The sequence below is a fragment of the Lycorma delicatula genome, chromosome 1 (genome assembly GCF_047948215.1).
Source record: "Lycorma delicatula isolate Av1 chromosome 1, ASM4794821v1, whole genome shotgun sequence".
In the NCBI taxonomy this organism is placed as follows: Eukaryota; Metazoa; Arthropoda; class Insecta; order Hemiptera; family Fulgoridae; genus Lycorma; species Lycorma delicatula.
Genome location: NC_134455.1, coordinates 226,033,722 through 226,048,707, shown reverse-complemented (window position 1 = coordinate 226,048,707; position 14,986 = coordinate 226,033,722). Strand labels below are relative to the sequence as shown.

Genomic DNA, 14,986 nt, shown 5'->3' with positions numbered 1-14,986 from the left:
TTCAGGAGTCGCTAAATGAAATCAACAATGATACAGAACTACTGAAACATGTCATAACATGTGATGAAAGATGGGTTTACGGTTATGATGTCAAAACTAAGGCTTAATTGCCTCAGTGGAGGCATTCTGGATCAACAAGACCGAAAAAAGCTCGACAAATACAGTTGAATGTGACAGTTATGCTCACCGTGTTCTTCGATGTTAATGACATAGTGCATCATAAGTTCTTGCCGCAAGGTCAGATGATCAATAAGGAGTATTACCTACAAGTTCAATGCCGTTTTTGTGAAGCAATCTGATAAAACGCCTGGATTTGTGGCGAAACAAATGGCTTTTGCATCATGATAATGCTCCTGCTCATTCTTCATTGCTTGTTTGTCAATTTTTAGCCAAAAACAACACTATAATGATACACTGGCCGCAATATTTGCCAGACATGGGCCTGTGTGACTTTTTTTTATTCCCAAAAATAAAGAGAACAAAGGGCCATTGTTTTACAAGCACAGATGAAATTAAAAGTGAATAGCTGAAAGGTCTAACCACTATTCCAAAGATCGACTTCCATAAGTGTTTTGGGGATTGGAAAAAGTTTGTGGTACTAATGGAGACTATTTTGAAGGGGGTAACATTAATGTAGACAAATAAATAAAATTTCTTCCAAAAAATAAAAATTCTCGTTACTTTTTAAACACACCTCATATTCCCCAGAAAATTAAGATATTGTTTTGAAACTTTATACTATAATTATCTTATTATAACTTTGATATTATAATTATTTAATTATAAATATACAGTAATTTTTCCATAAATATTTTAAGTGATTGGAAACCGTTAAAAATTATTATAACTTGATACTGTAACTGTATACTGGGGTTTGCTTCTTATCTGATCTGCCAGATGTTGAAGAGTTTATCATTACTATTTTACATTAAACATTTTTACATATTTTTCTTTTTTACAGTTTGCCTTCATAGTCCTAGATATTATGATATGTCTGATGATGAATTCTACGATGCTTTTGAGGCAGGTAAATTTCTTCTATGCTTGTATTTATGAATGATTCCTATATTAAAATATTTTTGAAAAATATTTTTTTTGTATATGTTACTGGCAACTTATTATTGTTCATTATTGAAAAAGTGTTTTATGTAAAATCTGTTATGTTAATTAATTACAAGAATTTAGTAGTAATGGTTAGTTTTTTAGCACTAATGTAATCCTAACATGTCTTGACTGGTTTGTATCTGTGGAGAAAAATTATTCCAAATAACTCTATGAGTTTTAACAAAGCTTACATCTGATGTACAATATTGCAAATTGAATGAACAAATGGCTTGAGAGGCAGTTAATAATGGTAATATAAAAGTAGTACAACCAGAAAAGATAAGAAACTTAATCATTTTTTGTGATGAAGAAATTTTTCAGAAATTAACAAAAGTTAAGTGTAATATACACTTAAGAGATGGTAAAAATATGATTTTAAGCATCATTAGTATGCATTCATATATAAGATACCCATTTTTTTGGTAACATTTACTTAAAAGAGGCTTATTTATAGGAGAAAAATTGTATTTAGGAGTGTAAGGTTTCTTGTTTACAACATATACGTTGTGATGTGAGAAAGAGAAAGATTGTAAAGGATGATTGTGAATGAGAAAGCAAAGGAAACTGTTTGTATGGTGGGGGTAAATGCATTAAATTGATGAAAACCGATGGCTTAATATTGTGTACATGGGTTCTGCCCATGTCCACACTATAACATTCTTTCATGAAAGGTGGAAAAGAGGGATTTAGCTCAGAAGTTTGTTGAGGGAATCATTGAAGTAATGCAGAAAAAAGTGTAATGATCAGTGTAACAGTGATTTTGAGCATTTGGACTTCATAGAGTGACGCTGAATTGACTTTTTAACAATTTTTATTTGTTAAAAGATGCTCCTTTGGATGTGGTTTGGTAAATGTTTGGTTGAAAATGTTTTTTTCTTGTTAGAAAGTGTTTTACATTGAAATTATTATTGACAGTTTAGGTCAGATTGTGTGATTGTAAATGAATCTGTTATTTGTTTCTAGTGTGTTACAATAGGTCTTAATTCTTTGCTTCATGTAGGCATGTACAGAATTATTATTACTTTGCTCATTTCATTTAAATTAGTTTGCAGTTGACAATATCCTATTCTTGTTTATAATGATTTCTTAATTGTGTTTTATTAATAACAATCAGAATTTAACATCTATTAAACCTAATAGATGTAGTGCAAGTACAGCCTACTTGCATTTTGCCTACATATAGACAAATTGTGTGCTGTATTTGCAGTGACAGTATCCTCCTGCTCAACTTACTGTTTGTTTTTAAAGAAAAAAGTGTTTAAGTCTTACTTAATATATTTTATACTAGACAATTGCAAATTATGAACTAATTAAGGAATAAAGCAGTAATATTGTACACTACTAATGCTAGTTATGTTAGCGCAATATGCTATTACAGCTTGTTTGTTCAGTGGTGGTAGATAGAAATTGGATGCGCTGTAACATTGCAGCAATAGTTTATGGTGGGGTAAATAACTTGTCAATTGAAATAATAACTCCAAGTGTAAAACATTGCGTTTAAGTACTTTTCTGAAAATATTGTATATGTCTTATTGTAACAAATTACTGGATGTAATACTCACATAATTGACCTTTGTTTGCAATTGCTACTTGTTAATAAGTTTATTAATAGTGTTGTTGTTGTTAAAGTTATTTTTTAGTTAACTGTATTTGAATTATTCGTAAAATTTAATCTTTCGTAGTGTAACATAAACCCATTATGTCGGCAAAAACCAGTAAAATTGGGGGGGAAAGGATTATAAAAAGTCAGACTTGAGCAGTTATTCTCAATATTTATAATTTTATGTAGAAAGAAGCTGAAGAAGGACAGGCAAAAAATTTAAAACAAATTCAGACTCATGTTTCTAAAGCTACTGGTGTATCCATTAGATCCTTTCAGTGCATTTTAAAGCAACAAGAATTACACAAAATTAGTGGAAGTGAATTTAGTACTCCTCTTAAAAAACATCCAAGGAATTAGTTGAAAATTGACCAGGATGATTTCAACAAAGGTGTTACTTGGAGGACGGCAAATGATTTTTCACTTGTAGCATGGAGGTGTCACTCCTCTGAGGAAACTTTTGCCGTTAGTAAAAGCGCAAATAACATTTGAAGTGGACATTTGGGCTCTTTATGTAGTCATAAAAAATTTAGGCTTCCTGCAGAAAAAAGCTGAAAACAACAGAAAACTTGTGATGGAGAATGATGATATATGAGATAAAGGGTCACATCATCTGAGCTTCATGATACAGAGAAGATAATCATTCAATTATATATGCAGATGAAACCTATATTCATTATTTTCACATAAAGGGTCAAGCAGGACCGTTGGTTCTTCAGAAGGGCTGAAAGTTCCCATTTCAAGAGGGAGTCGATGAATAATATTTAAGTCTGATTAAAAAACAGGTGATTACCATGGCAGTATGAATTTTAATAATTTTCAAAAATGGGTTGTGCCTCAATTGCTACTGTACCTGTCATCGAGATCTGTAATAATCATGGACAACGCACCGTACCACAGTGTCTGAACACTGTGGTACGGTATTTATCTCACTGTGGTATTTATCTGAATAAATCCTGCCTTTAATTTGAATTCAGAAAACAAGACATGATTGACTGGCTCATTAAAAACAAAATATGACTTTCACATGAAATGTTCAAACCTGAATTGTATGCATTGATTAAACTACACAAACTGTCATTTAAAATGTGAAAATAGATTCTTTGTTTGCTGAAAAAGGACGTATTATTGTCAGATTACCACCTTATCATCCCAACTTAAATGCTTTTGAGAATGTCTGGTCATGTGTTAAAAATTACATTGCCCAAAAGAATGTAACATTCAATTTAGAAGACAGTAAAACTGGTAAAAGAAAAGTTTAAAGAAATAAATGTAAACTTCTGGATGGCAGTTTGGAAAACTGTGAATTAATTATGATTTTTTTTTTATTATTTCACTGACAAATTAGATTCTATTCACATCAGATGAGTTAAGATTTATGAGGTAATTTTTTTTGATAAAGAGTAAAAATACTTTATAAATATTCTTTATTTAGTTCTTATTTAATTAAAAAATCCTAATATACAGTATGAGCACATGAATATTCCCTACTGACATGAAGCAGTGTATGTAACCCATTGTTTCAAAATAGAGGGATACATTTACTTACAGCTTTGCATTATATATTCCATATATAATGCTTTTTATGACTATGATGCATGTAAAAACAAAGCAAAAAAGACACAGAGTAGTTCTATCTTAGAGCAGCGATGTTCACTAAACAGTCAGTTTATGTCTTTACTTTATAAACAGTGTAATATGTTTTATAGATCTAATGAAAGTAGTATCAGAAAAGTTGCTGACTATTGAAAGGCAAAAAGGCTGACAAATATTACATGACTTTCCTGGCTATTCCGATCGAGGAGTATACAATACCTTGTAAACCTTTTTCATTGCAGAACTTAATTCATTTATTAAAAGTCTTATTTTTATTTTCTTAAAAAAATGTTTAAATAAGTAGCAAAATAAAATTTTCTGAATTTTAAAAAATTTTGGGGCCTCCATATCAATTGGGCTTTTTTATTGATTATAATGATTACCAAAGTAAAATTAAACTTAAAAATTTGCTAATTTCAAATAAAAGATTTTTTTATTTTGGGGTCTCTGTTACTCTGTGGGGATAATTTAACAGTTTTTTTTTAGAAGTGATCCCATAATAAAAAAAAAATAAATTTAATATAATAATTAATAACATGTTTTACTCTATTATCTGTAAAACAAAGGAGTTTATAAAATTGTGTGTAGTGAGGAAAATTGTAAAAATTCAGTTAGGAACTAACTTTAAATTCAAATAGAAACTTTAAGAAACTATATTTCTAGTACAAACATTAATTTCTCTGATCACATTAAGAAAAGTAAACAATCACTTTCAATGCAGAAATAACATAATAATTAATAAAAACAATTAAACATAGCTATCCTGCATTCAAAATTTCAAGGAGCAATAATTAAGCAAGAGAAAATATTGAAAATTAAAAAACATGACTGCCAAAAAAAAAAACATTCCTGACAAATATTGCTCTTTATTATAGGACAACTGAAGAGTGTGCGGATGAAAATTTCGTATATTTACATTTTTTCATTATCTTTTTTTTTCATTATCTTTTGGATACAGTTGTTTTTTGTTAACATTAATAGAATCATAGGTTCAACCACAAATGTTACATCTGTTAAATGAATGAATAACATTTATGATAAAGTAATTAGTCTTCCTTACCATCTAAATTTTAATTTAATTATCTGCTTGAAATATATTCTGTTTTTCTTTCAGAATTTTTCTATTGTTTTCAGTCTTCCTCATTCAGGATTTTTATGATGGCAGTTTATCTACAATCGCTGTTTTTAAAACCACTAATAAATTCTTTAGTGTCAGCAATGTTTTTTGACATTTATGAAAATTATTGCACACAATATAACTTTTTTCAGGCAAACTAAAATTTTCATTTTTACTCATTTTATTTATTCTGTTATCACTTTATGCACCATGTGGGTAGAACTAAACAAAGATCACCTACACAAGCTTGAATTTCTGGACGTATCATCTTTGGATTTTTTTCAGTTATTTTATGTAATAAGTTCATTGATATACTCTTGCTTTAACTTTTTAAAGCTACTCCTCCTCTTCCTAATCTATGATTGGATCATGAGCGAGGCATTCTGAAGGTTAGTTTGAACGAGAAAGTAGTATTAAAAAAACTGTTGATGAGTGTTGAAAAATACTGCCTATAAAAGGCAGAAAAGAAGAATGAGGATTGAAAAATAATGTTTATAGCATGTAGAAACACCAACTGCAAAATTAACAATATTTTGGAATGAAGCAACAAAGAAAAGGCTTCTTACTATCTATGATATATCTTGGTGCAGTACCTTATTCACTCTATTGTACTGTAACCAATGCCATCTCAAACACCCCAGGTGGAACTACTTCACATCTGTGTGTTTATGCCTTCTGAACTTTGTTAAATAATAGTTTTAATTTTTTTGCAGTACTTAAGGCAATTTTTAAATTTTACTGACTACTTTTTTTGACTATACAAACATAACTGTCAGGCATCAATTTCTAGCTCTTCTGATCAACACCTTTTTTAATTCATATTTTATTTATTCCTTAGGGGTTGTTAATCAAAGTAATGTTTTATTACTTTTCCTGGGTAGTTTGTATTGTCAGATTTTTACTTATCCAGTTTCAGTTAAATTATAATAAATTTAACTGAAATTAAACTTATTAAATTTTAATTTTAACTTATTAAATGTTAATAAATTTATTTATTTATTTTTTTTTACGTATCCAGAAAATGCGTGAGTTGGTGATGCCTGAGCGTAACCAATTTTGAGGCATGCCGTTAATTATACTCTAAGAACTTTCTAAGCAGCTTGCCATGTTTATAGAAGTCATTAAATTGAAATCTTTTATTTCAGATTTATATTCTTGCATCTACCTGTGAGCACAATCCATTTAAAGTTGTGTGTGTGTGTGTGGGTGGGTGGGTGGTTGTGTGTGTGTGTGTGTGTGTGTGTGTGTGTGTGTGTGTGTGTGTGTGTGTGTGTGTGTATATATATATATATGTATGTATATGTGTATGTGTGTGAGTGCGCATGCACGCAGGCAGAGATATTTTGTGGGAAGATTTACTTACCCACAAAATATTTATGCCATAAAACTGTATTTCTTCCTATTGTTAACAAGTTTCATTTGATAGTGTATATTAATTTTCCCTTGAATTGTATTCTTAAAATTATCTTGTGCTCTATAATTATTGTGTATGGTTTTTAATTTCTTTACATATGTAAAGTAATAATTAAACATTTAATTATTACTTTATTGTTAGAAAGATAATTTTGGACACAAAATATAGTAAATAATTTTTATTGCTGTAACCTTATTTCAGTTTTTCAAGACATTTTACTTGAAAATAATTTCGTTTGGATGTAAAATTATGTGCATTATTGTAAAGTTCAAAAAAATGTTTTGGTTTCATTTTATGTTGGAAAGCATATTAACAACACAGTATTAACATATAATTTGTTTGCCAAACTCAGGTCAAAATATTTTTATTGTTAAAATAATGTTTGAAGTGCAATAAAAAATTTTTCTTTATAATTATGTATTAAAGGCCTTTTTCTCAAGAATGTATTGTAATAATATTAGAAAGATTGGAAAGCAAAATTGTATTGTAGTTTTTGACCCCCATTATGTCAGAAATACTGATTAAAAATATGAAATTATATTCCTTGTCCCTTTTTTAACTGGTGAAAGTGATTTTAATTGAATGAAGATTTTTAAAGATATACATTTTTTTACTAATGTGTAGATGGGTTTCCAGAAAATTTATCACCTGCAATTCATTGTCAGCAGTTTACCGCCTTTTCAGCTTATCACATAAACCATTTGTAGCCTACAAATAGTTGCTAGCATATAAATTCAATAGTTTAGTTGTGTTTGGTCAAATCATAAAAACCATATTTATTTAAGTTTCTGTCTTAAGCTACTAGCATATTTTTGGAATTCTATGAAATATGAGGGAATCGTATGAAATAAAAACACACATATGGAAATATGTCATTTATGTTGTAAATTAAATATGTAATTTAAATATTTAATTTATCAACTTAAAAAAAGAAGAAGGTTATCAATTCGACTGTATTTTTTAAAAATATTTATTACACAATACCTCTGACATTAGTGAAACGATTTGATAATTTTTTTTTTTAATCAAAAACGTATACTTTTACAGTAGTCCCAAATAAATTTTAACCAAATTCGATTATAAGCTTAGGAAAAATACCTTAAAACTGAATGGCTTGACACTTTTAGCTGCTGACTGTTTGCACAGTAGTGTTGATCGCTGTTCCCTGTTTCCTGTATGATTAGGATATTAATAACAGTCTTTATTATCGTTGTTTAGTCTCTGTGGAAATATTCATGGGCATTCTTTCTCAATTTTTCTTCCTTAAACAATCATTCTTTATTTTACTTTTTTTTGGCTACTTTCTTCTAACTCCATATAAATATTAAATCTACATTTAATATTTATATAAAATGGTAAAAAATGGATTATCACTAATTGAAAAATTACAATATAAATATTTTTATTATAAAATAATAAATTATAAATTTGTAATATTAAAGTAAATATTCATACAGCAAGCTTCCAACCAACTTCACCCTGTATGAAGCGAGTTAAATATTATAATTTTGCAGTAAATAGAGCTTTATAATGATGAGGTGTACAGAACTGGAATAATATCAGCAATGGATAAAACTGACTTTTCTGTTGTTACCAAAGAAACCAAATCTGAGAGAATGCAATGATTACCGAACTATTAGCTTGATGAGTCATATACTAAAAGCATTCTTGAAAGTTATCCACAAAAGAATATATAATAAACTGGAAGAAGATATTAGTAACACCCAGTTTGTATTTAGGAAAGGTTTCGGTACGAGAGAAGCACTATTTAGTTTTAATATATTAGCTCAGAGGTGCCTTGATAAGAACTAGGATATGCAAGTTTGTTTCGTGGATTATAAGAAGGCTTTTGATAAATTTCACCATGATACTCTAATAAGCTTACTTAGACAGCGGAATATCGACTCACGAGATATGCAAATTATTAAATCATTTTACTGGTATCAAACAGCAACCATTCAAGTAGATAATGGCGTTACAGAGGAAATATAAATACAAAGGGGAGTAAGGACATAAGGCAAGGATGCATTCCGTCCCCCTATGATATTTAATCTGTATTTGGAAGCGATATTCAAGGAGGCTCTAAGTGAAGATGAAGCTGGAGTTATCATTGATGGTCAGCCAATTAGTAATTTGAGGTATACGGACGACACTGTCATCATAAGGGAGACTTTGAGTGATCTACAGAGAGCAGTTCAAAAGATTAACGATGTTAGTATACAGTATAGCCTTAGAATAAACCTCAAGAAGACGAAGTGTGTGGTGATAACTAGATCAAAAATGGAGGGCCCAGAGTTATACATCGACAATGCAATAATTGGAAGAACAACAAAGTACAAATATCTTGGTTCTTGGATAACCAGCAATATGGACCAAACACTGGAAATTAAAACCTGGATAGAAATGGCTAGAAGTGCATTTCTCAAAATGTGTAATTTCCTGTGTGATCGGCAGGTCAGATATCTGCGAGCTAGAATGGTAAAATGTAATGTGTTTCCTGTGCTGTTATATGGAATGGAGGCATGGACATTGAAAAGACTACACATGAAAAAATTGGTGGCCTTTGAAATGTGGTGCTGTAGACGCGTGCTAAGGAAATCTTGGAAAGATAAGGTGTCAAACATCAAGGTACTAAAGAGTATGAATAAACAACTCGAGATTACATCTGCAGTACCAGCAGAGAAATTACATTATCTAGGTCACATAATGAGGGGAGAGAAGATTGAGTTGCTCCAGTTGATCCTGCAGGGGAAGATAGTGGGCAGGTGTAATGTTGGGAGGCACAGAATTTCATGGTTGCACAATCTGAGGAATGGTTCAGCACAACGTCCACTGAACTGTCCCAAGGTGTCTCCTCAAAAGTCAAAGTAGTGATGATGATTGCAAACCTCCTGAAAGGAGATGCCACTTGAAGAAGAAGTGTCAAAGTTTACTTTGTTGCTGTGGAAAAAGTAGAGAATTAATGATGAGCAAATCAGTAAGGGTTTTCTGTAATTATTTTGGATCCCTTTGCCTTTAGGAGTAAGTGAAAATCTTCCTTTAGCTATAGTTTACTTAATAAGGAGGAACCTACTGGTTTAAAGTTAATAGCTCTTCTGATTTCAGAAATTTTCAGCCTACATTTAAATTAACCCTTAATTGGATCTTAGTAGAAATAATATTTGTGTGTTTTTTCTTGACATCTTCTTGGGCATAACTATGTCAAATTTTAGCTTCCTAACTACAAGGGAAGTAGGAATGTCTCATACATGAGAAGTAGGAAAATCAGTGACAAGTAAAACAGTTAGGCTTTAAATCATTTGCATCTCTTTTTATTGCCTTATAGCAAGTGAAAAAAGTTCATATCAGTAGCTTATACCGTCTCAGGGGGGAATAAAATCAGAATTATTATTTTCAATTTCTATTTAACTCCTTAGGGTTTGTTAGTCAGAACATTACAACTAAGGAAATTTTTTTCCTAGATTCACCCTTAGAGATAACTGTCCCAAACCTTTACTTTCTAACAATCTGAAAAGTAGAATTAGTAGGTCAGTAAGGCTTTCCCATCTGTCTATGAATAGCTGTATGATACATTTTTACAATTATTTGTTATTAATTTTTCATCCTTCTGGTGATTGAACTTATTTTTTTTTATTAAGAATCATGCACAATAAAAGGAAAAGAAAAGGAAAAGATTTTCAACATGAAAATATGAAAAAAATTGAAATTTGAAATTTTGAGTTTGAAATTCTTTTAATGTTTTTCAACTTAAATATATTTTTCTGTTCATTAACTTTATAATGGTTATCATTTTACGTTTGAGTTTAATTATAAATATAATTTTTCTAATTATTATCTATTGTTATTTGTATTATCATTTTTTTTATTAGTCATTATAATTATATTCCTGAATTATTTTTGATAGTTGTGTTAGTAAGTTTGATGTTTTCCTACATCAGATGATTTTGAATTTCCATTTGTATATTTTCATTTTATGTTCCCAAAAAGTCTTGGAAATATAAAAAATACAGTATTTAATTTTTTACATTAAATATTAAATGATGAATAGTTAAACGTAAATGAAATTGTACATAATTATACAATCGCTACTGTTTACCTTCGCTACACAACTACTAAAACTACATTTCATTAGTTTTTCAACTGATACTCTTTGGTTATTCTGATATCATTGACGTTGGATAAGATAGGCTATTTTGTATATGGGCGGCTTATTTTACCTTCTTAATCAGTTTGTTAAAGAAAAAATAATGTTTGTAAGTAGTCAATAAAATAATCATAATGTAGTTTATAATAATTTCCTATAGTATCTGTTCTGGAATAAAAGATGTAAGAAGAAGACTACATAAGATCTGTTTACCTAAAAGCCAGTCATTAACCTTAAAACTAGAGTTTGTGTACTAGTTAATAAGGTTGTTCTGTGTCAAATGTGACAAGATAAATGTGTCAGTATGCTCAAATGTGAGTTGATACATATTTGATACTAATGAGTGTGATTTGATGCATGTAATATCAATAAATGTGTGACTACTATGTAAGCCAAATGTTTAAATTTAAATTAACCAGCAATTTTTCATATTATAGTGGTTATGCTTTTGAAATCTATTTGATAAAGAGATATTTTCTTTTGTCTAGCTAGAATGAAATAATTTTTATACAATCTTTCTACATCAGAATGTATCGTTTCTTTCTACTAAGGTTCTGTGTCTGACAGTGATACCCTAGTCACTGCTGCAACTCCTGATTCTGATAGCGATACGCTGGTTGGTGTTTTGTCTCCTGCTTCATCTTGTGCAACATTAGTTTCTGTCCATTCATTTCGTTCAGCACAAGAATGCCACCGTCACTATAAGGCAGTTTTCAAGCATAGCTCAAGGTAAATTGCATTAGTTTTAATAGTTTGTTGTAATTATTTAGAGCTTTAGAATCTTTTTCTACTTCTCATCACTGTTATTGTAAAATTGCACAAGCAATGTTTTGTCTTCTGCTTCATCTTGTGCAGCATTAGTTTCTGTCCTTTCATTTCGTTCAGCACAAGAATGCCACCGTCACTATAAGGCAGTTTTCAAGCATAGCTCAAGGTAAATTGCATTATTTTTAATAGTTTGTTGTAATTATTTAGAGCTTTAGAATCTTTTTCTACTTCTCATCACTGTTATTGTAAAATTGCACAAGCCTGCGTATAGTTGTGTTTATTAGTTTTTGCTATTTAATTATTATTTTTTAGCGGCGAATCTGAAAATAACATTCATTTTTTCTATCACATAAGGATTTTTCGCAATCACAAATTTCAAAATTTATAAAAAGTTGAAAAATTGTGAAAATGTGATACAATAAAATAGATATAAAAGGCTTTTTTATATTGCTTTAATAAAATATATTCACTCTTTTTGCTTATACTACTAGCATTCTTGAATCTCTACAGTTAAGTGGTCTAAAGAGGAAGGCATGGGGGGTCATTGACACCTTAATTTTTAATGAAAATTGCCACAAAATAAGTCTTAATTTCTATTGTAGTGCATTTTTAAATCAGTTTATTTTTATTTATTTAATTTTTTATGGGATATGTCATGCCTTTGGAAACTATTCCCCCTCTTTACATAGTCTTAATGACACAGTATGTAAAATACTTACAATTTTATTCCATGTGTCAAAATTTCTTTAGTCGGCTTATACTCTGCTTCATGCTTTTCCTTTTGTGTTCTCTATAGGTTTCATCTTGGTGTAACATCAGCAATATTCTGCCATCATTGCAGTAGTTCATTTTCCCTGATATCTCCTTACCATTTCTATCATGTCCTGATGAAATCTCTCACCCATCTCTTCTTTAAAGGACCCAGATTTTCAGGAGAATAGTCCACATGTGAATTTAGGAAGTGAACCTTCAAGCTCATGGAACAGCCTAAATTTTTGTATTTGTGCAGCATGTTCCCAACGATTCAAGTTCAATTTCAAGTTTGGATCCTTCTTATTGCCCAGAAACTTGGTTACTACGTCTTTAAAGGATTCCCAAGCTTCTTTTTTGCAGCTTCCATTTGTTTCTCAAAATTACCATTTTTGAGAAGTTTTCTAATGTCAGGATCAATAAAGTCATCCTCTTTTATAGTTTGGTGGTTGATAAGACTGGAGATTTGTCACAGATGTATTTAAAACATTACCATCTTTTTGGTAAGTTTTGTATTTTCATACTTCTTTTTGTAAGGTTTTGACAGATTGCTTCATTTATCCTAATTTGATTTGCAGAGGTGGAAGGAGAACTTTATTCAGATATATGAGAACTTTTCGGAGCAAATTTTTGGTTCCAGGTTCCCAACTACTAATAATTACGAATGTCCTTTAATTAATAATGTCCATCTTCCTCTAATTGCTCCTATTGTTACCTTCATTCTGTTCAGTCTGTTGTAAGTAAGTCCTGTACTGTACAAGTCAGCAAAAAATATATTCATTTTAAGAAATTCTTTTTTTCTCAGGGATAATAATGTTAAAAAAAAACAATGTAGTACTGATAATCTTTCCTCTCTGAAAATCTTGCAGAAAAAATTAAACAAAATTTTTTTTTTTAATTTATTTTTGCTATCAGTCTGGACATTTTTGATAGCTCATTAATATTACGTAACTTACTTTTTAAAAATTTAAATTTTGAAAGTAGGTTTCTTATTTATAGCATATTTTAGATCCTAATATGTATTAACTATTCCATTTGAATACTACATTCTGAACTGCTTTTATTTTGTTTTTCAATAAACTTTTAGTGCCATGATTTATTAATATTTTGGAATACTGTATTTTGATTAAATGTTAAAGAATTTCTTTGTGTTGATTAATAGTCATAAAAGAGTACTCATATCAACAGAGTCATTCTATTGTGATGAGGGGCTGACAATAATGAAGTGGGCTTTAGCCTTGGTTGGGCATTGATTTTCCTGGAGCAATGAGAAGAGAGGGGGATCAAGTGTGTTCCTAAAAGGCCCGCTGAGTAGTGCTAGGTGTTCCTCATGCGGATCAATGAAAGTTTCTCAAACTGAATGAATGCATATAGAATTCTTTAACAAAGTATCCTGTGTTTAATTCTATTATTTTTTTTTTAATTTCTAGACAGCCATTTAAATATTAATAATTAATTTTTTAAGTAAAAAAATAAGTTTTTAAGCAAATTTTTTTTAATTTAAGTTTTGCTTAACTTTTTTACTAGTTTGTTTTGTAGTAGTTTAGTTTTGCTTTTTATTCTGCTGATAGGTTTCATGAATATTCTAAATAAATAAACAAGATGTAAATATAATGTTTTTACATTATATGATGTTTTGCTTATTTAGATTATTTTTGTAAACTAAGATAAAAAGAATAAATAAAATACAATAATAAATTGTAAATTAAATTAATTTTAAATAAAACTATTGAATTTTAAATGCTCAGAGATACTTGTGCTTTCAAGTATGTGTGGATTTGGATTTGCGTGCACGCGCATGTAAAAGAGACATACCAGTCATGCAAACTTGCATGCATGTCTTATTTAGCCATTTACTAAAAACAGAGAATGACTTTAAAACCTGGAAAACATAAGAACTATTTCTTTCAACATTTTTATTCAGCTCTCAAGACATGAGTAGTGAAGTTTTTGCCTCTGTCTTTCAATGAACCAAATGTACTATTGCATATCAGCATATCAGCCCTGCCAAAATGCAGCTAATATTCATTACTACCATTGATAGATTCACGCTACAGTACTATACAAGGACTGGCTGTAAAAAACCATCTTTAATTTCAGAGAAAATAGCCTAGTGGTGACTAGTTGGCTAGTGGTGATATTACTTTAGATTCTTGATTTGCACACTCCTATATAAGTAAGATTGGAACATATGTTACGATGTCATAAATTATTGTACCCTGTTTTATAGGCGAAATTGCATTTAATAAATTGCCTATATCAGTAGGAGAATATAAGTAGTCAAACTGGTAAAGATAACAAATGAATTGATTACTGTAAATTAAAAAAGAAAAATAATTGCTTTGTATTTTATTTTATTTATAAAATTTTGTTTTGTTTTGTGCTTTTTTCTCCAATTTTTTCTGGAGTTACATGAAAGTGACATGGTGTAATTTTTACAGCCAAATGCCCTTCCTGACAATGACTTGCACTATAGGGATAATGTATGTTAAT

At 29.8% G+C, this 14,986-nt stretch overlaps 1 protein-coding gene across 1 annotated transcript in view; it reads left to right on the top strand.

The window, feature by feature from the left end:
* The window catches only part of LOC142329289 (oxysterol-binding protein-related protein 2), a 224,049-nt gene that overhangs the window by 111,110 nt on the left and 97,953 nt on the right, over nucleotides 1-14,986 (top strand). The window contains exons 11-12 of the mRNA XM_075373766.1: nucleotides 962-1,027; nucleotides 11,527-11,704. Coding sequence (XP_075229881.1) covers nucleotides 962-1,027; nucleotides 11,527-11,704 — 244 coding nt within the window. The remainder of the gene's footprint in view (nucleotides 1-961; nucleotides 1,028-11,526; nucleotides 11,705-14,986) is intronic.